This window comes from Strix aluco, chromosome 9 (assembly GCF_031877795.1).
Source record: "Strix aluco isolate bStrAlu1 chromosome 9, bStrAlu1.hap1, whole genome shotgun sequence".
NCBI lineage: Eukaryota > Metazoa > Chordata > Aves > Strigiformes > Strigidae > Strix > Strix aluco.
Window position 1 is genome coordinate 14,002,727 of NC_133939.1, and position 27,475 is coordinate 14,030,201.

Consider the following 27,475-nt stretch of genomic DNA (forward strand, 5'->3'; position numbering starts at 1 on the left):
ACCTCCATGATGTCAGAATGTCATTGTGCAACCGTAGCTAAGAAAAGCCTCTGAGAAAAAAAAACAAAGGAGCTTTGCATCTTCCAATAACATGAGATGTGCATATACAGTACGTAGCATTTTGGAATTCATACTGTGGTAGTGAGTTGTTGCTTTCAGTTTGATTAGACAATCATTGTTTCGTTTTCCTTGCTTTGACAGTGAGTATGCTTGCACGCTGCTTAAGTCTTCTTAGTGCTATCTAGGTCAGTATACTTAGGACAGCTTTTACGTTCTGTAAGTCTGACAGATACCGTGCCTGATGGAGATCAGCACCAAATTTTCTTTTATTTATTGTATCTGAGGGTAGAAAAATATTTTATAATTAATCAGAATTGTATACCACATAGCACCTACTGTTTCTGCATTGCAGATATATTTAGCTCTAACACTGCTTGTGGTTAACAGGGTGTAGCGTAGACACAGACAGCTGATCATGCAGTCAGACCCTGTGTTCGTGTGGTTTGTCAATACTGCTCAGGATTTTGATGGACTGTAAAAGAGAGAAAACAGAAAGGAAAGAAAAAGAAATGGTTTATTTTTGTGAACATTAGACCTTTAGTTATGCTATTTTTGCTATCATTGTCTTTTTATTTTATTTTTTAATTGTGAGACTTAAAAAATAGGAAGGCACAGCAAATGCATCCAGGATTTAATATGTGCGACGTGAAAGCCTTCTGCATCAAGAGGATGTTACTGTAGTCACTCCAGCGTTTCTCCAATAAGCAAGAAGATTGTTTTGTTTTCCCCGGCAGGCGGACTCAGCCATTGCACAGACAGATTTTGATAAGAGTTTGAAATGCCTACTACTGTATCATTGTAGAATTTGGAGTTTGCTAACAGTGTTAGTGACTGGAGCTCATCTTGCATCACCAGTTGATGACAATTTTCTTTGTTCCCTCCCACCCAGTTGAACCAAGACTCTGTAGCTGATACGCAATGTCACTTACAACATTAATCAGATACTGCATTTAAGGTGAGCTGTCCCTTGCCTCCTCCCTTACCAGAGCTGTGCTGCAGTATGTATCTTACTCCTGCAAGCCTAAAATGGCAGGCAGGATTAACGTTGCTTGTGCTGTGTGCATGCTGTGTATTGAATTCATTATACTGTGCCTAGTATCTCAAATGTGAGTATGTAAATGGTCTGTGTGCCATGTCATGCAGTAGTGAAGACTGGTTTGTGCTTCATTACAGGCTTAGATATTTGAGCATCACCTTAAGAATTCTTTTTTCATTTGCAATGTGGTGAGCTGTTAGCTTGTCATCACGTTCAAACTACATTATTAGCCCTTGGAAAGGGGGAAAAAAAAAAGCAAACTGTGCTTCCAGATGGTGTCACCCTTTTTCTTCTTGCGTTTACTGTAGTTTAAATAATGTATATTGTATTGTTAATTAATGTGAATATCGAATTAAAGCACTTGAAACTTACATATTTATTATGCAGGTAGGAGGCACGTCGAATCTATTTTTAACTCTTACGCAGTCCACGTTGTGCAATGGGCTTTGGTTGTCGAGTTTATATTTTCAGCTGTGATATCAATAGGCTGATTTTCAGTAAATGTGACAAGTGGCCTTTGCAGTGGTCAGCTTCAAGCTTTGAACCCTCTGAGGAGGAGAAAAAAAAAAAAACAACCTTGTGTTGCAGTTTCGGAAAACCTTGGATGAGGACATTTTTTTTTTCCCCACTCCTGCTTTCCCTATTGATAAACTCGGTTCTCCTGATCACGGTCTATTCAAGCTGCTTCCCATCTGATTTTTGACAACTGCTTCTAAAAAATTATCAAGAAGACCAAGAATAGAACTTATCTCCATCGCTTTACATAAAAATGGCTGGGTGCATTGCCATGCTAACACTGCACTAAGTGGTACACGCAGGTAGGTTGAGATTTGCATGTTTTACTGATTTCTCGGTCAGTGTTGCAAGAACATGAAATGGGCTTTGGAATGTAGCTTTCAGTTAAAAAATGTATTAAACTGTTAATGAAAACAACATAATATTAAATTGTTGGCTTCACATACTGGCATGACAATTATTCTTATCTGTTTTTAAAAAATCTATTGTGAAAGTAGAGCAATCATGTCTGTTAAAATAATCATATGTACTAAGGGCGTGGCAACGCTTATGCAACAAAAGAATTTTTGAAAACCCTATTGATTCGATTACATTTTAAATCTGACTATAAGCATTACTAAGCTTGCAGTTAAAATGCAAAAGTAAAAATTGAGGTAGATAAGGAAAATGAAAAATATTTAAATTCTGTCGTAAGCGGTTTTGTGTTTTGTGCGAAATCTTAAATAAAGATTAATATGCTTTAATGCTTATTTTTTCAATATTAGCTACAAACATAAACCTGCAGTATTTCTTTTGATTTTAAGGTAGAAGGACTTTAAAGAGAGAGATTGATATAAATGGCCCTGTCAGCTTAAACTGAGTATCAGTTTACTGAAGTGTGTTTTACTTCACACAAAAAAGGTTATGAAATAAAAACTTAACAGCCTTAGGTACAAAAACCTGAATTTGAGCATTAAGAATAAAAAGAATTATGAGTATTGCATTACTTACACCAACTTTTGTAATATATTTGTTTCAGATTAATACTGGGCCAGAATCAGTTTCCTTGGCAACCAAATCCTTTTAAAAGGTGCAATAGTATAGATGTAGAAGATGTTATTCTCTTTAATAGCAATATCACAATGCAAATGGAAATTTTGCAGTTGTTTCCTTTCAGTTCCAAATGAGAATCTGATCTCATTTTATGTTTCCATGCGGCTATCATTTCTTAAACGATGCCATGTTTATAAAGCTGTACACAACAAAAAACTGTTTTATTCCTGTTTTGCATTGGTTGTTTCCAGAAATGTACCCCAGTTTCTTTTTTTAATTTAGCCTAGTCTTGCATGTAGGTCAAGGTTTGTACTGTATGTATATAAAGTGATAGTTTCATTATCACAAGTATAAAAGTATCACTGAAATATTTAGCAGCTGAGAAATGTAGAGGATCAGAAGTATGTTTAAATCTTCTTTCACTTTTGCTGAATTCAGCCACAGTAATGTTAATAAACCTTTCTTTAAATAGTGGACCCATTCTGAAGTTCAGGTAAAGAACTGTGTTTAAGCATGCTGGAAAAGAACTTGCTGTCGGATCTTAAACAAGCCTTCATAGAATAAACTCTCTTGTGGTCTGCGGTAATTTGCAGACCTTATAGATTTTGCAAATTTTAAGTATTATAATTCCTTATTTTATTTCTAGCTAATATTTTTAACAGCATCAGTAAAGTTAAATCTTATGTGTACCACAGGTAACTGCTTGTACAGAATCAGATGTTACTAAACGTCTGCACTGAGCTTATAACGTAGTGTATCTCCTTATGAATCTCCTTTGTACATGACTTGAGAAATTCTCACTACTGCAATGAGACTTTTGCAGCAGGGTAGCCATTTTCCTTTCATGTCCTTGACTTTAAAATGACTAAGTATATTTTGTGTGGATGAGGACCCAGCACTGAAAATTAATGCAGAAGAGGTATTTAGAAGCACAGCCAATTATCAATAATAGCCTTGACAGTGTCAGTAATATCAAGCTATTTCTCATTTATTTCTAAATATATCAGTTCAGTGCATTCCAAATAAACAGAGTATAACTGTTCAGGAATATGACTTATCATCTGTCTCGATAGGCCAATGCTTCATAATGATAATAAAACCATTTGATTCATAATTATGAGATTAGCTTGACATGGTGCAATATTCCCCTGTTCCACCTAAAGAAGCAGAACTGAAAACGTAATAAACAGCATCTCTCAAGTAACATATTAGAGTTTGCATTTCTTTGCAATTTGATTTATCTCCAGTAGCTTGCTTCTGCTGATTATTTTCCTGTCTGAAATGTTAATATGGAGTGCGCCATTACATGTAGTTATCAAAATTGCATTTCTTTGTTTATTTCTTCTGTGGTTATTTTTAAAGGAAGTTGCTGAGCAAACGCTATGTAGAAGCAATCTATTTATTGCTGCTGATATTTATCTTTAGAAGAGATGGAGCACTTAGCGATAAACTGTTTTTATTACGTCTTTGTGTTCAAACATACCCACTTGAGACATTTTAAAAAAGTGTAGCTCCGTTACATGAGCATGTTTCGCTATGGTTGTTTTAAATCCATTTGCAAATTTGCTCTTTTGTTAGGGGGTGCAAGTCCTCTTGTAATTAATATGACTGAACTCAAGTGCTTTCATGAGTCTGGAAAAACTCATTGGCAGCCTGTGAAGGGTAATTTCTTCTAGCTAAAGAAACTGATTTATTTATTACAGAGCAGTCTAGTAATTAGCAATTTGTTTCCAGTTTGACTATTATACGTGGGTTGCTGTATGTATTTTAATGGTAGTTACATCTAGCTAACGCAGAGTGTCAGAATGTTATAGCCAGAGGTGCCATAAGAAATCTCTTGTAAACTTCATCCATTTTATTCTCTCTGGCCAAGGGGGCTAACGGGGGCACGTAAGAGCAGGTGCAGTTTTTCACACCTCCAGCTCAGCCTGCAAATGTTATTGTTAGGGGGGCTTGGGGTTTTTTTTTCAGTTTTATCATATAAGTCTAATTGTTGATATAAGTCCTCCTTTTATAATTGAAATGTGTTCTTTTATCTGTGCAAATTCCATTTCTGCGTAACAGAATATCTTGCTTTTCAATGACCTTTCTGATTAAGGTTACTTCTGCCTCTAAACTTCATTTTGATTTGAAACTGCAGGGCTCTCAGTGTGAAACTATCTGTGTTCGGATAATATTTGTCAGACTATTAGGCAGACTCTGGTAGTAATGAACAGGTACCAATTAACCCTTTGGAGGCATCTAGTGTCTGTTGTACTTTATCATGTGAATTGCTTTATTATGTCTTTAAAGGGCTTTATTATATCTAATATTTGAATTCTAGTATTATCAAATTTGGGAATTCTTTAGCTTTGATATTTTACTGTCAGATTCCTCCAAATGTGATGCTTAAGCTTCCCATTCACTGTAATATTTCACAGTCATTTGTGAATATGACTTTATTGGTATTTGAAGTAATAATAACAGCTTAATGCAATTTTCTTTATTCTAGCCTTTGTTACGGGTAGATGTGAGCTATGGAATACTTATTCAAATCAAGATATAGTAAAAATGTACTCAGCTAAATCAACAAAAAAAATTAGCTCACGTTCTTACCTTTTAAAGCCGAGGTAATGGATCCTGTATTTCCTAATGTTATTTATAAAAGTATACAGTATATTTGTAAATGGAAGATGGATCTATGTATTCTTAATTACTGCAATATAAATAAATGACTATCAGCTGAGTCATAAGGCCTTATCCTTAAGGTTTTGCATTTGCTTTATGGAAGAATTTTATTTTGTTTAGTATTTTTGAACCAAAGCCCTGTTCTGAATAATTTTTACACTATTACATGATAACTTTATTAGGATGTTTGATATAGAACATAAAATCAGGATGTTTGACAACAATGAATAATCAAGTGGAGAGATACAGGAAGTGTATTCCAGAGAACAAGAGTTGCCTAGAAATGTCATTATCACAGATACTGTGATGATATCTGTGACAAAAGAGACCAAAAGAAAAAGTGGCAGAATGGAAAGAAGAGAAAGGACCTTTTGAAAGACTGAAAAAAAAAATAGAGGCTTTTAAGATAAAGAATAACTTGTAATTGGTTTCAGCAGTTTATGTGGAGTCAAGGAAGTTGGCTAGTAATGATGACTGTTTCTCCCTGTACCATGATTTGTTTTCTAAACTGGGAAACTGTGAAGCTAATCTTAAAATACACTTGTTTTCCACTGACTCTGCCCTGTGAAACTCAGGACCAGACTAACTGAGGAAGCTGTGAAGCCTCCATTATTTGATGTCTTATTAGGTAAATGTCCAAGCAATAATTTGGATATAGTTGAGATGGGGGAAGGAAGTAGAGCCAAGGATTAGTTTTAGTCTAATTTTTCCATCGACCCCAATGAAAAATCATTTTAAACTTGAAAACGTCCTTACATTTCTGTCTAGAACATATTATGAAATATTATGTCCAGTTTGCACTACACAGGTTAAACTATAATAAAACAGTGCAGACAGAAGCAGTATTTGCAATAGTTTGGTTAACAGTACTGTTTTATTGCTGGTGTGTTGTAAGCCTCCCCGATGTAGATTTGGAGTCCTACAGCGCTCCAGGGAAAATTTTGATGAATTCCACAATGTATCTCAAAATTAGTAGTTGTCTAATAATTTAGTCATTAAATTTGGATTTTCCCCTTTGCAGGCTGATACACAGTAGCCACAGAGTTCACAAAATTACTGAGATGGTTTTGCCGAAAATACCTGTCGATACCACTTTTAAAAGACTCTAACAGAAGAACCTCATTTTAGGTGGGTAAGTTTATGGGGTGATTATAGCAAGCCGAAATCTCTTTAAAACTCATATAGAAACAATGCTAAAGTATTTAACACTTTTAAACCACTGCATTACATGATTTTTTTTTTCAGTTAAAGTTCTACCTTTTTTAAATAATAATTTAAGAGTTGTTCTCACTATAGTACCACATTGCTCTATTCTCATGTCAGTACTGTTGGATTTTTCCAGCTCCCTCTGGATTTTCATTGCCATAGAGGTTGGACAAACAAAATCAGGCAGAACAGATCTTTGAAACAGGTTGTTACAGCCTCCAGTGATCTGTACAAATCAAACATATTGGCAGGCAAGCAAACCTCCTGAGCTTGCCAGAATGTTAACTCTGGATCCCAGTCGCTAGTGTTCATTACAAATCTGTGCCATACAGTAAAAGCAGAGGAACTCCTTTAGTGCCAATGCCCACTTCTGATGTTGTTTTGGTTAAGCTGTATGTAGTTCATCTGATCTGTACCTTTATACATGACTGTAATCGTGGTAGTAAAAACCTCTTGAATTCATGAGCTGCAAAGAGCACTTTGTAAATTCAAGTATAATATTGTGATAAATGATCAGGATATTTCAAAATAAGAGATTCACATTTTGCATGGCTTCTTCAAGTATTAGCAATTTCCTTTCTTCTTACTGCGAATGTGCAATAATCATCTTGGTTAAAATAAATTGTCTGGTACCTGTGCTTTATATTTGAGATATGTATGTACTGAATGAAAGAATCATTGAAATCCTGATTAATTCATTAGTTTTGAACATGGTTCTTTGTATCATAGAGTATGATTTGCGTTATAGAAAGGGAGTAGTTTCATTGATTTCAGTGGCACTATTTGCACAAATTTCTGCAGGAAATGGTTTGCTGCATCATAGTCATTAATGCTGTGATATCTTAAGTAGAAATAAGTAATTAAGGCTACCAGGCAGGATGTAAGATAAGGAAGCAAATTTAAAAACAAATCAAAAGATTCTTCAATTCCTAAAGTATCTCAGAATGTTTTCTGTATTTAAGTTTACTTTTAATATACAATGTTGTATGATGTAGAAAATGGTAATGGATTTCCAGAGACAATAGGATGGCATTGGTGGTTTAAACTAATCACAGAAACATTAAAATTAGATAAATTCAGGTTACCTGGACTTAGAGAGCAATGGGCTACAAAATCTAAGTTGTACCTATTTTAAGTAAATTATCATAGAACACTTGCTCAGTATATTTTAGGTAGAATACTGGGCCATAACCTGTTTCCTTGGCAACCACATACGAATAAAAGGTACATTAGCAAAGCTGCAGATGTGTGTCAGTGAATGCTTATTAAGCAGCCCAATGCATTTACATACCATGTGCTCGCAATAATGCATGCATCTTGAAAATCACCATATAAAAAGATTTTTGGGCATGGCCCAATGTGGATTCTTAATACTCAAAGGTTTTAACCTAAAAACATCATGTTTTCAACGGAAATATCTCTTCTGATTTTTTCATCGTGCTTTAAATTGGACTTGCAATAACTGGACAAAATTGGCATGGTAGGCTTGCTCTGCAAATGGAAACCTTTCTCCAAGATTCGGAATACTTATAGCACTGCTTTAAGACAACAAAATATGGAAACGAAGGTTTACGGTATCTTCCAGAAATGCTCAGGCATTCTAAATGAGAATCTTGTACCAGGGTTCTGAAGTAAGTATAATTATACTGGTGTACACAGTGACAAACTAAAGCCACTTCATAAAAACGAAACTGATGTTGCTTGTAGCACTCTCATTCTATCCAGCATTTCCAGGCAGAGATATGACCAAGTGTTGTCTCCTAACACCGAAGAAGGTGGGGGGGAGAAAAAGCTTAGAAAAAGTCAAAATGGCAGTTGTTCAAGGACTTTCAAAATAACATTTGGATGTAGCATTTAGGCAGTAGTCACGCTTTCCATGCAGGTGTTTGTATGGTACTATTTTGGTTTATATTCCTGGATTTAAAAGAAGCTCAGATATATATGATCAGTTTTGACAAATATGTTTACTGACTTCAGCAAGTTTACGTACAGGTTATTTTTGGCCTTTCTTGAAGTATTAATTTGTACATAGAATGGAAAGCGTATACAACCCTTTGGGTTCACTATGTTATCCCAAGATGACAGATCTTTAAGAAATAAGTCTAAAATGCTTATCATTAAAAAGACAGGAAAAATGGGAATCTGCAAATCCAGAGTTTAAATTCAGTTGTGTAATCTGAGAAGTTGTTTATGTGACCAGTAGCCTAATTAAAACCCCCTTGAAATCAATGAAAAGATTCCCATTGACTTTTTTTGAAGTGTGCAGCAAGAGAGAAGGCTTCATACATAACAATGAGCTTTAGCAAATAAAGATTATCGTGACAGTGTTAAACATGTCCATAACTCTCAACGGTCAAGTGTACCAGAATCTAGTATTAATTCCAGATAGTTTGAACACTCTTACATGAATGTTTCATGATCCTGAACCATAAACAATGTTATAATATACCATCACGTGCTACAATACTATTAAGGTTTTTGAACAAATAAGAGTTTGAGAAATTATTAGGGAGACACAAGTCAGCTGTTTTTTTCTTTTTATTATTTGTTGCTCCCCATCTGAGCTGAGCTCACTGTCAGGCCAGGACTTGTGCCTGGGGCAATTCACGTTGGTGGCAGTGCAGGCAGCACAAACCAGAGCTGGAGCCATCAAGATTTTCTTCTTCCTGCCAGCTGCTACCTGCTTTTGCTACAGTCCTCCTCCACTGCATGAGCAGAGGCCCCAGTACAGCTTTTAGTTTGGAAACATGCAGCAGGATGGAGGAGAAGGAGTAGGGCTTGGGCTGGGCTCCTTAGGTCAGCACAAAATGGAGCATAAGAATATTTAAGAGCCAAAGTTCTTGTGTCCAATAAATTGTCATAATAAATGGCCATACTAAAGTGATAATTCAGAGTAACTGCTATCACTTGTGCCTTGTTTTTGGCATGCTAAAGTTTACCACTATAACAGCAAAAACATAAAAATATTTTGCAATATTTTAAGGAATATTGGAGATCAGTGGTGGCCAGTTAACAGCTTGAAGACCAGTTCTAGCTTTCAAAATGGCTGTGTCCAGCCATCTAGCAGACCAACTAAATGAGGTGTTTCCAGGGGAAAGGATTCAGCTCTGTTTGCAGTCTAGCATGATTTGCTGCATCAGCTGTAGTAAAGGGCACGAATGGCCACGTTGGCCTGGCCCCCAGCACACCTGACTGAGAGTGACAGTGGCCCCGGAGAACGCAGCCTGGCTGCTGCTCTTGTGGATGTTGGTTCGGATAGTCAAAGGATGTTTCCTCTGAAAACTGGAAAATTAGAGGCTGGGTTCGACTACTTTTATTTTGTCTTTCTGATAACTGAATGAGCAACAGAATACCACACAGTAATTGTCCAAATTTGTACTTTTGTTTCAAGCTATTCAAATATATATATAAATTACTACATTTGACAACAGTCAACAACAGAAAAATGTGTTGTCTTGTTACTCTGTCTGTAAACATAACTTCATGATTGCAACTGATCTATGCTAGCTAAGGACTGTGATACGTCCCAGAAGTGTAGGAGGCTAGAAAGTGGCTTGTCAGCAGCACATAAAAAATGAAAGACTGTCGTGGTTCAGGCCTAGCCAGCAACTAAGCACCACGCAGCCCAGTGGGATGGGAGGGGAATCAGGAAAAAAAAGTAAAACTTGTGGGTTGAGATAAGAACGGTTTAATAACTAAAATTTAAAAAATACAATAACAATAATAATAAAAAATATTATAATAATTGTAATGAAAAGGGATATAACAGAAAGAGCGAGAAATAAAACCAAAGGGGGAAAAGGAAAAAAACTAACCAACACAAAAACCGAAATCAAGTGATGCACAATGCAGTTGCTCACCACCTGCTGACCGATACCCAGACAGTCCCGGAGCAGCGATCTGCCCTCCCGGCCAACTCCCCCCAGTTTCTACGCTGAGCATGACGTCCCGTGGTGTGGAATAGCCCTTTGGCTAGTTCAGGTCAGCTGTACTGGCCGTGCTCCCTCCCAGCTTCTTGTGCACCCGCTCGCTGGCAGAGCACGGGAAACTGAAAAATCCTGAACTTAGGATAAGCACTACTGAGCAACAACTAAAACATCAGTGTGTTATCAGCATTATTCCCACACTTAATCCAAAACACACTGTACCAGCTACTAAAATAAAATTAACTCTATCCCAGCCAAAACCAGCACAAAGACTTAAATAGAACATAATACTGAGATTGTTCAGAGAAAGCAAGATGTAAAGTCAGCTGATTCTTAGTAGCACTACAACATAAGTTTTTGTATTTTGTGCAAAAGAAGAATTTGGATTAATGTCAGTTATTGCTGTTGCTTTTCTTTTTTAGACTGGTGGAGAGACAAAGGTATAGTTACACCTTTAAAAGTTGCTTGCATGTGTTCTGCTTAGTGCTAATGGGACTCAGATTAGGCCATGCCTAAATTTTAAGAAGGCGACATACCTTGGAGAAAGGCTGGCTTTGGTGCACATCAGAGCTCACGCAGTTTGAGAGCCAAGTGAGTTCTGCCAGTCTCCTGTCCTCTCAACCAGACTTGGAGGAGCAGGCAGCTGCTGCAGGTCTCCATGACTGCACTCCTTCTCCCTTCCTCTCCCTCCATTTGATGCTCGAGAAGAGGAGAAGGGTTACACAAAGGAACTCTTTCCCTTGCTCATGTAAGAGAAAGGGGAGTGAAGCCACTTTGGGCTGCTGGGTCCTTCTTGCACCCCACTTCTGAGTGAAATGTTGGCCTGCCCAAGAGGAGCTGTGTTCTCCTCCTCAACAGCATCACTGGCTGCTTTGACCTCAGCAGTGAGCGCAATGAAGAGTCCATCCAAGCGCTTTTCTCATGGATAGGCTGGCCTGCTCAGGGCACTGAGAAGGAAATCAGTCAAGCCCTGGCCAAAATCTTGTCACTCATGAGGAATTTGCAAGAGTTGGTAATGCTATATATGTTGTTTCCTGCTGTTGTTTAAGAACTGAAACTGCTTGACTAGAAAGGAACATTGGAACATTTTTTTCCTAAGCAGTCTGAAATACTCTTAAGGAAAGAATACCACGTGCCATGAGTTGCAGAAGTGAGATTATCAGACTTCGGCAAAGCATCCAAACACCACCACTTCAGTAACACTGGAACTGTTTTATACATTTTAGAGAAGTAAAAGTTTGCTGACAATTTTCTCTATACCTTGTAATTTTACCACGTAAGAAGTAAAGAGCTGCTAAACTGCTTGGACTTCTATTTAAAAATAACATATTCGTGTGATGGTATGTGCAACCATTTATATGTTTAATGTGAATTAGTACACATTAATACACATACACTAGCAAAATTTCTATTTTTAAAGTATATAATTTGTATTGTGTCTTACACCCTGAAATCAGGACTGCAGATGCAGATAAATCTTGTCTGACTTCTCACAGATGTCAGGGTAGTCCATTCACATAGGTCCGACTGCAGCACCTGTTCCTCCATTTTCTTTACATGCAATTGGTTTTACATGAAACATTATAATGAGAATGTAAAATCTTGGGTGCAGCCAAGATGGCCTTATAAAGAATTTTTTTACTCTAAAGAATATTTTTAATACATAAGGAGATGCTGGGACTGTGAATTCCAGATAGCTCAAATTATATATATATGGAAATTAGTACCTTCAATTACAGTACTAGTCACAGAAAAGGTGATTCTTTTTTTAGTGGATGAGCTGAAATTGCCTTAAAAAACACTCTATCAATAAAAAAAGGTTAGTTTTCTCACAGAATCGTCTAGGTTGGAAAAGACCTTGAAGCTCATCTAGTCCAACCATTAGCCTAACATAAATCTCCAAATCTGTTACATTGTCTATAGATATTAAGACTGTCAGAGCATCGAATTGTCAAGTACAAATAAATTAATCTCTCTAAATTGGGGGTACTTGCTATAGAAATGATGGTTATGCATTTGATTTTCAAAAAAATTTAAAATAATCGATTTTAATTAAGATTTAGGGGGAATGCATAACCTAATCTTCCTTAAATTTGTTTCATGTGTCAGTAATGCATTTCTTTCTTTTAAAGGACTACAACAGGTTTAATTTAATCCATATTACTTTATTGTTATTGACAACACATTTGTCACAAACACTTCTTATAGCACTTGTGTCGGAAATCTTCATTAATACATATTAATATGTATATGTGCACCTAAAATTATAATAAAGAAACAATAGTAAATAAGCAATAGACAAAGTCCAAGATTAAAAGTAACCTACATTTGAGTTATGAAACTTTGCTTCTCATTTATGTAGGTTGGAATAAAAAAGAAGGTTGTGAAAACTTTGGGACGCACTTTGCTTTTGCAATCAATACTGCTGTGTTCTTCAACTATTTGTTCCATCTCTCATAGCTGCTGGTAAACAGCTACTGACACGAACAGCTCAGCTTGTCATGAGATGAAAGAAACCATTTTGTGGTAGCAGAGTCCTAAGGTAAAAAGATACTAATTTCTTCAGCAGGTGAACTTACTTACAAAAATCCCAGTAATCCAGAAGCAGTCATTAAGCTCTCCACAGAGATGTTCAGCATTTCTAAAATGATCTTTTAATGTGGATTGTGTAAAATAGTGAAAGAAGAGGGATGTACAGATCAGTTTATGAAATTATGACAATTTCCTGACAAGAACAACTTTCCTTCTGTATCTTTTAAACAACCAGGAAAGCATATGATAACTCCAAGGCAGAATACCGGGAAAAAGACCTCCCCTCCTTACAATAGATTGTATATCTTATGTTGATATTAAATAGTTTTCTCAAATAAGCAGTGTTTATCATGAAGGGGCTCTAGCTAAGTTCTTACGTCCAGGCTCATCAAGGGTGACAATGATAAAATATGCTTCTGGATTTTGTTTGTTTAAGTGAATCAGTTCCTACTATTCAGTGCTTCTAATGCATAAGCTTAAGATTTGAAAACAAAGTAACTGTCCAGTAAATCTCATACAAAATAGCATGTAAAAATAAACACAGGTTAGTCTTGGGCAAAATTATTATTTTCAAGCAATCTTTAAGACAAAAGCAAATTGTCCCATTTTTCCAACAGTGTTTTCCACCTGTCTCAAAGCCCAGTTTTTCTCTAAACTTCATGATTCTGAGAACTGGGAAAACAGATTTTGCTGTCTATTTAACATGAGAGGCAAAGAGAGAATATATAAGACTGTACCAAACATATCAGAGCATCTGGCTAAATGAAATCAAGCTAAGCATTTGTTAGTGCTTATGATGCACTAATAGTATTGTAGTGCTTGTTTCCTGAGGCAGTAAATAATGAGAAGAACACAAAATTAAAGAATAAGACTACTACTTTAAAATAAACATTCTCATGAGTTTCTATATATGCTTAAAAGATACTATAATCACATAAGGAAAATAAACGTGGCTGTAGTTCAGTAACCAAATGTAATTTATTTCAGATGTTTTTTCAAGGAAGTATTTCATCTGTCCCTTTTAGTGGGAAGTTGCAGAAGTTATGCACGAGGCTATGAATCTCCAGAAATGCTTTCTTTCTCCCTGAGACAGCCTTTGAAGGAGAGAGAGTAAGGCAATCAAAACGCTTTGTGAGGTTTAAGATGAATTCTAAATTACATGGGCAAAACTGCATCGACAACCAAGAAGCAAGGGGTTAGATATAGAAACACTGCATTTCCTCACCTTTCTAAATTCACAGTCCTTGCATATAAACAGCTCGTCTGATACGCTCAGTATCCCAGCTGGCTGCGCTAATTACGCACCAAGCATTTGCTGTAAAACAGGCACGTGAAAAATAACGCAGCAGTTAGCAGAGGAGGAAGGGGAGCCGGGGCGCTGGAGCCAGCCCGTATTTCACAAGCCACAGGCAAATCTGATTACCGGGATTATCAGAGCAAAATGGCTGCTGCGCCCTGCTGCCGCCGCGCGCGGGCCGCGCGCCCCGGCGGGGCTGGCGGGCGCCGGGGGCCCCGCGCCGCCGCCAAGATGGCACCTGCCGCCGCGCCCCGCGCCCGCGCACCCGGCGCGCCCGCCCGCTGAGCTGTTGCTGCTGCCGCCGCCGCCGCCGCCGTCCTCCCGGCTAGAGAAAGCCCCAAAGACATGGTTTATAATCGCCAGGTAGCTCAACAACAGTGAGTTGCTCTACATTCGAGCGTGAAGTTGCGTAAGCGTTTCTGGTACTGCTAGGAAAAACCCTACTGCGCGTGAATGTGCATTGCTTCCTCGGCTCGAGATTTCGCTGAGCCCGAGCGCAGTTGTGCCCCATAAACAGGAAGTGTCTTCAAGTGATCTGCAGCTGACGGGCTGCCAAACGTTTGATGTCTCGAGAGGGCCCGCTCTGAGAGAGACAAACATCCTGGCGTTAACATGCCGCACCGGGAGCTCGCGTTTTAGCTGATTCGGGCAGGATTAAGAGACAATCGCGCTTGAACTCTGCAGCAGCAGTTCACGTCTCGTGTACCCGAAAAAGCCTTTATTTCGTATCTCGCTTTAGTGAGGCTGGGGGACGGGGGCTGGCGGCGCGCGGCCGGCTCCCCCGTGTGGGCGAACGGCGCCAGGGACCTCGCGCCAAGGGCGGCGCCGCCTCCGCCCGCGCGGCCCCGCGGGGGGAAGCTCGCGGGAAGCGCCGCGGCGGAAGGGTGAAGCCTCCCGGTAGCGGAGAGGGCCGGGCGTGCCGCGGGAACGGCGGGGGTTTGGGGGGGGGGGGGGGGCGTCGGGGGGGGGGGGCATGTGTTTGCAGTTATTTTTATAGACAGGTCAGTGAGAGAGAGCCCTCTTACAGAGACAGGCCGCGCTTGGGTTTCCGAAGTGAGAAACACCCCTAATAAAAAGCGCAAGCCTGCGCCGAGCGCTGGTAAGGTCTTCAAGGGTGTTTTCCATGCGGCCAGAAAAGATCATAGAAAGTGTAAAGTAGGAAGTGAGAGATTGAGTTAAGGATGCTGATAATAGGAAGGAATTACAACTCTGAAAGAACGGTTCAGCTGGGGGCCTCAGAGATCTGCTAATACCAACATCATATTCTTATGCTAAATTCCACCCACCCCCCAGCTGTCTGAATTAGAAGTTTGAGAAAACGGTGCAAGGCTGGAAAAATTAAAGTCTATCATGCTTATGAAGCTGTAACATAGAAAAGGTATGTTAATAGGGCAAGATGCAAGCAGTGAGAGTCTAAAAGAGAAAATACAAATGTAGAAATAATGTGTAGCTATGTAGATTGGAGCACTAAGCTATACACCACTGCAGCTAGTAAACATAATTAGACATCATTAAAACTTCCCAGCATGCCTGAGGCTGCAAGGAGACTGAAGGGACCCTGGTTGGGGCAGCCCTGTGTAGCTGTACTGCCCAGACAGGACTGGGAAGCGATTCCATATAAAAACTGAGCTGCCATCATAAAAGCGATGTTGGACAGTAGGTTTCCAGGTGGGCAAGAATCAGGATAGTAGAGCTGGGGGGCAGGTGGTGTGTATGTGCTTGGTTTTGTTTGGGTTTTGTTTTGTTTGTTTGTGATGTGTAGCCCTATTTCTGCTTTAGAACAAAATGGTGCCCTTTAGGAGAGCTAGATACAGATGAATGTTTGTCTTAGCTGGGGAAACAGGCCGGAAACAAAGCTGAGAGAGCCTTCAAAGTATGGTAATAGAGTGGAATGAAACTGAACATAAGAAAATTGTGGAGTGAACATGTTTCCATAGTGTCATGTTGGTAAGTACCAGAAAATATTAGCTCCTTTAAAATCCTGGTAAAAATTCATGAAATAAGAAAACAGAGGGACAACTGTTACTACACTTTATCAAGTATCTTGCTGGTTTTTATTTTGCCTGGATACTAGCAACTGACCCTAATGGTTTTTTTTGTTGATGCCACTAGTTTGTCTTTCAAATTTAGGTGACCGAAGTGGAATAAAAGAATCTTTTTCACTTATGTAATGGGGTACACTTGCCTGGCAGTGGGCTGCAGAAGTGAAAAAAAAAACATGCCTAGGTTGCAGCAGGTAGTAAAAAAAATTATTTTTGTTATAGTTTGTATTCATTGGCCAGTAAAACTCATGGTGATATCTTTGTTTAATTCAGAGTACTATTAATGTAAAAACAGTAGTTTCTTCCCTCTGCAGTATCTGTGTACAGCTAGCTGCTCTAATATTTATAATTAGCAGTGTCATCTGTGAGGCATAAGTAATCAAATTTGTGTTTGGATGCATCAATCTCTGATCTTTCCATTAACTTTTAGTATTATTTATTTTCACTTATGACTATTGTCCTGGAGTGGCATTTTGTTGATGTCGGAAAAGGTAACGTTATAGTTTAATCAACCTATTGACTGTTACACTAAGTTTCAGATGAATAATTAAATCTTATTTCTCAAAGTGATTTAATAATTGTTAATGATAGGTTAAGTTTGTTACTGTCTTCGCAGAAAATCTGCAAGTAGTAAGGTAAATCCCAATCAAAAATTCTGCTCTTCAGAAGCTGAAATTACCTATAGGTACACCAAAGACTATTAAGTTATACTACAAAGGTACTGTTTAGATTCCTAAGAAATTATTTATGTTTGAACTGAGAGTAAAAAGTATCAAAATAACACACACATTTGTGTCAAAAAAAAGATGATTTAGTAGGCTGAAGAGTTTTCTTGACCTTTAATAGGTCAAATGGTATTTATATGTTTTGGGCAACACAAATAATACAGGAATTTCTTATATAGTTCTATAATAAAAATCATACAGAAGAATAGTAACATTCCAAATTGATTTTCCGTTGTTTTAATTGAAAATATTTAATAATGCATCTGAAAAGTTTGATCTCAGTGTGTTCTTGGTCTCAGTAGAGCTCCCTTGGAAACTGAAGAGTAGGTTTTCCTTTTGCAGTATGAACTGCAAATGGAATGTAAAATATTCCTAAAATATTCCGTTTATGTGTGTGCTAGGTAGAGCATTCTGATTTTATAGCATTTCAGACACATTTCTCACAAATGCAAGAAGCAAAGGCAGTAGAGAATCATTACACACACGAATAAATGGACTATTTGGGGAATGCATAGGTTGAGACAGAGAAGCAAAAAGTGTTGGCTCTGAAAATCAGTTTGCTCTGCAATTTTTCTGTATGACTTTAATACATAGCAGACAGTTTAGCACATAGCAAAAAAATTAAACCTCCAAATAGCAAATGATAGTTTCTACTGTCTTTACACAAGGAATCTAGTTTGATATTTTACGGAACATACCAAAATATCCAGGACTACAGAAACTGGCAATCTATGTACATGCAGGTAGAAGCTGAAAATACTCACTTTTCTCCTTAGGAGTATAAATTTTGAAATAGCTACTTGAATAAGAAAACTTCTACTGAAAACACTTGGGTTTGTAGGCCTTGTTTATAAGTGCCTCTCAGTATATGTGGTGGTGCACCCCCCCTATGCTGGGCTGCTCGGTGCTTGGTGCGATTCCCCCCTCCTGGCCACATACCAACCCAAGATGGATTGCGAAAGGCAGCGGACCAGAGCATTAAGGCACCCCCTTAATGTACCTGGCTCCTGCTTCCCCTATCACTTGGGAACGATAATGACAGTCAATCACCTCCTGACAGCCCAGTGCATCTGTACGTGGGTCGTGGCCTAAAGGGGGTGATACCAGAACTTCAAAATCTAGCAAGTTCTGGGCCTGCACAGCTGGTGGAAAGTACCAGAGTATTTCCTCATCTGAGTTGAGCTGAAATGGAAAATTACCTGACAGGAGTCAGTTATCTTGGACCCTATAAATAGCGATTCTAAGCGAGACCCTTTGAGCTCTCCTGGATCACAGTGGGCTGCGACCACCATCACCCCTGAGCTGGGACACCTCTCAGGCTCAGACTTCTCGAAGTTTGAAGATCATCTGCCCTCAAAGCCAACGGAAGGCCAGGGTGAAGACAAACTTACTCCTGACTCTCGATTATCGCCCGTTGAGAAATACCAATGCATTGTGAGTATTTGCTCCAGACTTGAGAAGAGGGAAATTTTAAGTACAGGCTAGCCTCTTCCGTCGACCTCCGAATCTATCCATGTTTAACTACGCACATCTGCCTTCACAGGTGTGGGTATTTATATATACTTCACTGGACAGCCAAATATTTTTGTGCTGTTTGTGTGTGTATGTCTTCTGTTTTACATATATAGATGTACACTTTGGTTCAGAATACCTTGTAGTAAGTTAGTGTGAATCTTGTCATTCCTGAATCTGTAATCACGTCACTATTTTAATCGACATATTTTACCAGATCACTTTGCTAATCTTTAAATCAATCAACCATTAAGTGCTGCTAAAATTTAGCCTTTGATCTACCTCACACCATTAACCTTAAATTGCTATTAAATCATAACTGTGTGAGATACCTTCATCCGCAACAGTACAGAAGTAGCAGTCTGATATATTTAGCTAACAGTATGTCAGATGATGTGTCTTTGAACTAAAACCATCTGTCTCCAATAAAGAAACAGAAAAAACACAGGCAAGTTCCTATGGGGCAGTTCACTGGGAGGTAGAGTTGACATCATTTATTTCCTATACTCCGGAAATAACTCTATCAATAGCTCCTGTTGTGAAATGTTTTTGATGTCTGACAGTTGGTTTCTAATACCACATCACATGAGCAAGTCAGATGTAATCTCAGACATTGTCAATGAGAAAAAAGAATCAATTATGGGATAGTAGCTGCTTGCTTGAAGAAAAGTGTTCTTGTCAGTATTCTTTCTGTAGAGGACTCTATACTAGAAACCATCTACAATTATATATGGGTTTTCAGATACCAAACCAAAGCAGATAACCATACCTAACTACTGTGAATGTCAGGTTATCACTCCAAAGGAATAAATATCTCTTATTTTAAGCCAAATATCAACACATAATAAACTATGATTTTAAGATTTACAGGCACAAAATAATGCCTCTAGTTTTACAGCTGTTGTGAGCGACCAGATAAGCAAAATAATATATGTCTACATTTCTATCAGAGTTGTACTGATGAATTAATTTCTTGACATCCGTGGCATATGTAAGCATCAGAAGTATTTTTTGTGAATCACAATTTTGATTTTTCTGAATTCTGTTCATTGAAAATTCTCAGCCATTAAACTGTGTTAGAAGTTTGGGCCATTTACATAGACAATACCTTTCTGATGGAAACAGTGGCCACGCTGCAGAGCACGAATTTTACTTTTAGGCTTCATCCACAATGTACCAAATTATGATCTTTTTCATATTCGTTGTGTTTGTCTTCACAGTAAGGTGGTCACTGTTTTTTGTATAATTTGATTTGCAGTGAAGTAGGTGGTGGATTTGTGATAAAGTGTCCCAAGTGTAACTAGATTAGCTAGAGCAAGGGTGTCTGTCCCATATTACTTTGTGATAAAGACCCTAATTTCAAGACAGGATTACTTCTGAATAGCTTGGGTGAGAGAGCCAATGCGTTCTAAATGGCCATTGCTTAGTGAATATGGGTTAAACCTTTATGTCACCATTTGGATCAAACCCATCTTAATAAATATATTGACGTTTTTAATGTAAACTATTAGAGGGTAAGGGTCATAATAAAAATTTTCAAGCTTAACGTTTAAGTTTGGAGCAGTAGATGGAATGTTTAGAAAGTATTCCTAACTTAATAGAGCACTGCAGTGTGGCACTATTTTAACGTATCTTACAAAATATCTGTAGTTGGTCATTTTCTTTAAGGTGCTTTTTGATTCCACAAGTTGAAAGGAAAGTGTCTTTAATAAATACACGTTGTTGGTTTTTTTTTACTGTAGTGATTGGTAAGTGCCAGTAGGACTACTCTTTCTTCATGACTTGATATCAGAAATGGGCAGTAGTAGAAAACAGTACTCAGAGATGGAAAAAAGGAACAAAACTCATTATATGGTACAGATCTGAATTTGGACAAAACAAAATCATCTGATTTAAGTCGGATTTTCTCCAGATAGCTACTGTCAAATTAATCCATTTTTTCAGTCTATTTATCATTCATATTTTGGATCTTTTATCTCAATTAAATAAACTACTGTATTCGTACAGGAACAGCCTGGCTAATCTAAACATTTTTTTGTCAGCATTAAACCTTATTATTATAAATTTACAGTTATTTAATGGTATTTACTATTGCAACTAAATATTAGTGGAATTTAAGAACGGACTATCAAATTACAAAGTGTGAACTCTATAAATCTAAACTATAACTGAAGAAAAAACATTCTATTACTCTCGTTCACTGAATTTATGAATTCAGTTATTTATAAATTTTCAGTTATTTTAAAGTGTAAACTATTTAGTAAAATGTAATCACTATTTAAAAAATACTGTTTGTGTAAATAGTGTTATACATACTCCACTATTGTTTCAAAATTGTGTTGCTTGTGCATCAGTTTGTTTATGAAGCCTTATCCTGTAACTGAAACTTTACTGCATGGGGTCTCTGATCCTTGTTTTAAATATCAGCTTAATAAGGGGGTTTACAATGGTTGTGTTGTAAAATCATTGTCTGACAAACCGCCCCAGAAAACAAAGTCCCCAGTATCCACAGAACCACAGCAATTCAGCCTTCCCCTTAATGTCTATCAAATACCTCAACCGCATGCTGGGGGAATTACCTCAAGGGTTCAGTGAGTCGTTCAGTGTGAACCTGAGCAGATGCACCTGCTGGCACAACAGAAAGCTGGCGGCTGTGGTCCCCAATGAAAGGCACGAGGTGGGTGACAGACCCATCCGGGGACACGGAAGATCCTCTGTCTCCTGCTGAGGGGCTACGGATGTTCCTGCATCCTTGATCTGTACATAGATTACCCTCAGTATTGATGTGAGTCAACCTCAGATGACTTCAACCTAAAATGCTATGGCAAAATTATTCTTAAAATTTAAAAGTTAATAAATTTTAAAAACATATAAAAGAAATATAGAACTATAAACTTGATCTGTAGCTGAAATGGATGAAAAACGCCTTCTAAATATATTCTTTTTTTTTCTCTTGTAGATGACAGTCATGTCCCATTCAAAGGATCTCAAGGATGACTTCCACAGTGACACTGTACTTTCCATTTTAAATGAACAGCGCATTCGGGGTATTTTATGTGATGTCACCATAATTGTGGAAGATACCAAATTTAAGGCCCATAGTAATGTGCTGGCAGCTTCAAGCCTTTACTTTAAAAACATTTTTTGGAGTCGTACTATCTGTATTTCAGGTCATGTACTGGAGTTAGATGATCTCAAAGCTGAAGTGTTTACAGAAATACTGAATTATATCTACAGTTCCACAGTAGTTGTTAAGAGGCAGGAGACTGTAACAGACCTTGCAGCTGCAGGGAAAAAACTGGGAATATCATTTCTAGAAGATCTTACAGATATTAATTTTTCAAGTTCCCCCTGCCCATATGCATACTGTATTAATGAAAAAGGGACTGTCAAAGAGGAAAAGCATGAAAAGAGACATGAAGACTCTGCTGTGACAAATGGACCACGAATCACGAATGCATTCTCAATTTTTGAAACGGAAAACAGTTTGTTTTCTCCACTTGATTTGAGGGCAAGCTTTAAAAAGGTATCTGAGACAGTACAAGCTCCCAACATCAGCCTCGACAGAAGCGACGTTTGCAAGGATGCTGAGCCAGCCAGTACGCTGGCTGAACACTCTTATGCAGTGTCGTCTGGGGGAGATACTTTTCAAGGAACACCTTTTCTTGAACAGGATAGCAGTCCTTCATACAAGATGGGTGAAGACCACTATGAAAATCTCCAAGCCACACCCCTCAGTCAGCCAGGAAAACAAGCGTGTAGTACTGCTAAGACTGCCTTTAAGCCCCAGGGAACTGGTTTGCCTATAGCAAAAGTACCAGCCTCTACAGTAACCACTACAGAAGCCCAACATGAAGCAGTTACTGATCAGACAATTATTTCCTTTCCAAAACCTCAAAATAAAGCAGGAGATTTCCATTTATCTAGAGAAGAGGAAAACAATTCTGCTAGTGTCTCTGGATCCGTGGCAACTGTCGTTCCACCTGTTTACAATTGTAACTGTTGTGCACAGTCGTTCAATGACAGTGCATTACTCAGTACTCATCTTCAGCTCCATTCAGAGCATCAGGAGACTTTCGTATGCAAATACTGCAGCAAACAATTTGCAAATCTAAATATACTGGAAAGTCATGAAAAAGTCTGCGTGAGATCAAGTAGTTTATCGGTTCACAAGGGAAATGAACAAAATTTTGCAGATAACTATACTGCTACAGATGGAAGGAATGGAAGTTCATATGCAAACACAGAGTCTCTGTTGTCTGAAAACAGCATTGCTGATTATTCTAATGCAAACTGCACTTTACCAGAGACAGATCATTTGGTTAAAGTAGTTGATGGGCAGATATTATATACTTGCATTGTTTGCAAGCGCAGTTATGTAACGCTGTCTAGCCTTCGAAGACATGCAAACGTGCATTCATGGAGAAGAACATACCCTTGTCACTACTGCAATAAAGTATTTGCATTAGCTGAGTATCGCACCAGGCATGAGATCTGGCACACTGGAGAAAGACGGTATCAGTGCATTTTCTGTCTGGAGACTTTCATGACTTACTATATACTAAAAAATCATCAGAAGTCTTTCCATGCAATTGACCATCGTCTCTCAGTAAATAAAAAGACAGCAAATGGAGGCTTAAAACCAAGTATGTACCCATACAAACTTTATCGACTTTTACCTATGAAATGCAGGCGACTACCTTACAAGTCCTACCGAAATTCTTCATATGAAAATGTTCAAACAAGTAGCCAGGTTAGTGAAACTGCTTCTACTAACTGCTTCATTCCGAGTTCTCTTAGCTCTGAGCTACCACCCCTGAATTTTCAAAGTAATATAATAGCAAACAACAGAACTCTTGCCTTGGATACATCTTCATGTAATGATACAGCATCTTCCACGAATCCTCAGAATTCTTCCTCTTGGGGAGTAGGTATCTTAAATTCTGATTTGCAGAGGGACTTTTTCACAGCTGAAAAAAGAGTTTCCACTGCTGCAAATGACTCTGGTTCTCAGGAGTGTGATTCCTCAGTTGTATCTTTAACTAATGTGAATGAAAATTCAACCTCTGTCATCAGTTACAGCAGTTCTGCACCCTCTGTTATAATGCACAGTAGCAGAGTTTCATCAGTAATAATGCACAGTAAAACAGTCACTTCTGTAGAAAACAGTAAGACAGAATCTTCAAATAATGTACCTAGTCAATCTGTAAATGATGATTGTAAATATGGGTCAGATAATTATGGGAAGTGCATTACAAAATCAAAAACTATTAAGGAGAAAAAGAAAACACTGCTGTACAACAGAGCAGAAACAGCTGAGGATACGCAGCAAGTTACAGGATCTGGAGGTTCATCTAGCAAAACAACAACTACTGTCCAAGAATCAAGTAAAACTGAAACGTACATTGCAAAGCCTGCCTTACCTGGAACATCTACTGACAGCAATGTTGCACCTCTTTGTCAAATAACAGTAAAAATTGGTAATGAGGCTATTGTAAAAAGACATATATTGGGATCGAAGTTGTTTTGTAAAAGGGGCCGAAAATCTAAACACGAGTCCAAGCAGGACAACTTAATCGAGGAATCAGAAATGGAAATAAAAGAAAGAAGCCCATCTAGGCTCTATAGCTCAGAATGCCTGGAGCTGACAGAAATGTGTGATGACGTAAGTGATCAGGACTCCAGTGATAAACCCTGGAGACCCTATTATAATTACAAACCAAAAAAGAAATCCAAACAGTTAAGAAAAATGAAAAAGACCAAATGGAGGAAAAAGCATGGAAGCAAGAACACCGTTATGGAAAGCCCCAACACATGCAGTCGAGAGTATGCGCTCAGGAATGCTCCTGAGGAAAAGGCGATCAGTCAGGAAGAGAACACGGAAATGCCTAATCTTCATTGTGAGCTCTGTGAAAGAGATCAGTCTTCCACTGGAGAAAATCAAGAACACGTGCACTGGCATGTAGCTCCTTCAAAGCCTTACATTTGTGAATTATGCCAAAAACAATTTCAAAGTCCATCCACTTTAAAAATGCATATGAGGTGTCACACTGGGGAAAAGCCCTACACTTGTAAAACCTGTGGTAAATGTTTCTCAATTCCTGGAAATCTACAGAAACATGAACGTATTCACCTGGGTGTCAAAGACTTTGTCTGCCAATACTGTAATAAGGCGTTCACTTTAAATGAAACACTCAAAATACATGAAAGAATTCATACTGGAGAAAAACGCTACCACTGTCAGTTCTGCTTTCAGAGCTTCTTGTATCTTTCTACCAAGAGGAACCATGAGCAAAGGCATGTACGTGAGCATAATGGAAAAGGATACGCTTGCTTTCAGTGCCCCAAAATTTGCAAGACAGCAGCTGCTCTGGGAATGCACCAGAAGAAACATCTATTCAAAAGTTCAGGTCCACAAGATAGAAAAGAACAGTTTTGCAATGAAAGCACTAAACTTTTGGAAAATCCACGTTTCCTCGGGTCAGAAGGAAGTGAAGTAAACAGTATACAAAATGTCACTCCAGAAGTTATCCTCTGAGTGACAGTTGTGCAAAAGAGAAGAAAAATCTAAAACTATATAGGTGAGAAAACATAGATGCATTAAATGGGGAAATATCTCCACTCAAATTAGTATCATTTACTAAGATCAAATATATTTCATCTAAATGCGTGTCGATATATGCAAAAGAAGTAAAAATAACACAGAAAAGAAAAACTAGTATTTGCAATAATACAAACTTAATGTGAAAGACCCAAAACACTTTTGCCACAGTAGACTTCTAACATATAGAGAGGGAGAAAGAAAAAAGAAAAAAAAAAATGACCAACCAAAACCCTTCTACTTAGCATTACAGGAAACTAGTCACTGAACTATTTTACAGTGCTGTTCTTGAGTTAGAATCGTTCTAGGCAAAATAAGTATGTAGGTTCACAGTGTACTCTGTAGAAGGAATTTTTGCTGCAGAAACCATATATTGCATTTTTTTAACAAGAAGTAATGTGTTTATAAACAATTGTAATCTAGTGTATTCTAAAGTGAAGGTGGGAAATGTTTAATGAACTTGGGTATGCTGAAGTACAGTTGAGTTCTGGTGTGCTTTTCTGTAACTCAACATTTACAAAACATATTCAGGACTTTAAACTTCTTTTCCTTTTCATACTCAGTTTTGTAGTTACCATAATAACCGTTAAGTCTGAGTGCTTGTGTGGAAAGTATTCCAGATTTATGATATCTCTGAGACATTTAATAAAGATTCAGTGGAACTCACGTTAGCCAGTCTTCCAAACTGCATCAATCCCAATGTTGATGGCCTGGTAGAGCTGTTCAGGTGCATTTGTCTAAAGAAAATTGTTCTCATGAAACAGTCTAGCTTAAAGAAATCCTGCATATAAACGTCCACCTCCTGGTGGGTCTGTAACTCCTGTCTTTTAGAAATATCATTCTTCTCAGCAGAAGAATAGATTTAGACAGAGTCTTCCTCCTCATCCTGGAATAATGCCTGGACAACAAACAACAGAGCCACTCCCCATAAATACTTTGATTTTGGGAGGAGTAGGTAAATACTCAGATTCTTGCTTCCGTATGTATCCCTGAGGCAACTGCTGTGTAAAAACAGGGATAGGGCCAGTTTGTGGGGTTCCCTGTCATCCCCATGCCTTAAATACAACATCTAACCTTCGATTGTCCCTTCTCAGTGATCCCCCTAACCATGCCAGCATCTGGCCCCAGGCAGGTGGCAGTACAGTGTCCCTTGGCCCAGCACCGTGGGCCCATAGCAGAGAAGTGTCTGGAACGAGTTGCTGGAGGAAGGAGTGTTGGCTTTTCTGCCTCTGTTGTCCTGCTGCACCAAAGGGTTATGGTGACCCTTATGGCTTCACAGTTTGCTAAGAATTGGGAGAACAGGCTTCTGAAAGACATCACCAAAACATTACAATTAATATTATTTTGTGAAAACATTAATTTTAACTGAGATGAAGAAATTTTAGAAAGTCAAAGAGGGTGTATGTCTACAAGTTGCATTTTGTATGATAGGGCTCTGTTTTACTGTATCTGCATTTCCAGTTAGTCATGTCCGTTCATCTCTGTGAAGTGTTAAAAAATTAAGTCAGGACAAAGGTTAGTGATCCTCAACTTCATTCTATGTGCAAATATGGTACACAGGTTGTTTACTTACTTCGTCTTATTGAATATTTTTAAAAGAAACTATAGCTTGGGTACAATAAAACTACAATTGAAATGATAATACTGTATTGATTGAAGTAATAATATAGTCCACTTATTCTATCATTGGTGAATGCTGTGAACCCCTTGAGAAATTTTGGTTTCATGGCAGCTTTGGTTCCATTTAAATAAGGATAATAGAAGAATAAACACAGGAAATTATGATGATGTTTCAAAGAAAGTACACAAAGATATCTTCTAAGTGGACTTGTATGATGATAATTATAGACCAAAGCAAATAAGGTAGAATATTTATAAATATAAAGATAATTTTACAAATATTTTATATAACTGTATAGTTCATAAGAAAAATACTGATAGCTTGTGTTAGGTTTGGGGGGGTTTGTATATTTTGATAAAAACGCAATGACTTTGTAACTCTGTATATTCTCTACAGTTTATAGCAAAGCAGTTTTAAGATGGCAATGTCATGTTTATAGTTCAATTGTGGCACTTTTACTACAAGTAACACGTTGCAGTAATGAGTCAAGTATTAATGACCAAATTAGAATTAAAGTAAATGTAAGAGAAGGTAAATACTATACGTTGTCAAAGACTGTAATTTGCTACACAATGGCATCTGTATTTTTGTTCAGAAGAAAATATTAAATGCAGATGTTAAGGATTGATAAAGAGTCTAATTTTATTTTTAGAAAGAGTGATTATAACTCTGGTTTTGCTTAATTAAAATAACATCTTCCTA

General features: G+C 37.9%; 1 protein-coding gene and 1 long non-coding RNA gene across 12 annotated transcripts; one reads left to right on the forward strand and one right to left on the reverse strand.

Moving 5' to 3' along the window:
* Nucleotides 1-303: 303 nt before the first annotated feature.
* LOC141927069 (uncharacterized) lies at nucleotides 304-14,451 on the reverse strand. 2 transcript variants are annotated; one of them, XR_012624285.1, is made up of 3 exons: nucleotides 14,201-14,449; nucleotides 1,469-1,644; nucleotides 304-532 (listed from the first exon to the last, which is right to left on the reverse strand). It is a non-coding gene; the product is annotated as an uncharacterized LOC141927069 (long non-coding RNA). The 2 variants fall into 2 exon arrangements; XR_012624286.1 differs by lacking the exons at nucleotides 304-532; nucleotides 1,469-1,644 and adding an exon at nucleotides 13,935-14,069 and having other exon boundaries at nucleotides 14,201-14,451.
* Nucleotides 950-27,475, forward strand: ZBTB38 (zinc finger and BTB domain containing 38). 10 transcript variants are annotated; one of them, XM_074833779.1, is made up of 3 exons: nucleotides 950-1,015; nucleotides 6,333-6,443; nucleotides 21,511-27,475. In XM_074833779.1, exon 3 carries the CDS (start codon nucleotides 21,511-21,513, stop codon nucleotides 25,087-25,089), a length of 3,579 nt encoding a protein of 1,192 aa, XP_074689880.1. In that variant the 5' UTR covers nucleotides 950-1,015; nucleotides 6,333-6,443; the 3' UTR covers nucleotides 25,090-27,475. The 10 variants fall into 10 exon arrangements, with proteins under 10 accessions (XP_074689880.1, XP_074689879.1, XP_074689882.1 ...); XM_074833778.1 differs by having other exon boundaries at nucleotides 6,333-6,439; XM_074833780.1 differs by lacking the exon at nucleotides 950-1,015 and adding an exon at nucleotides 1,639-1,914 and having other exon boundaries at nucleotides 6,333-6,439.

Excerpts from the sequence above, each read along its gene's own strand:
- ZBTB38 (XM_074833775.1), top strand. The coding sequence starts at position 20,346 with ATGGGCAGTAGTAGAAAACAGTACTCAGAGATGGAAAAAAGGAACAAA. Across the intron at positions 20,406-21,510 it reads GGAACAAAACTCATTATATG|ATGACAGTCATGTCCCATTC; the intron begins GTACAGATCTGA and ends TTTCTCTTGTAG.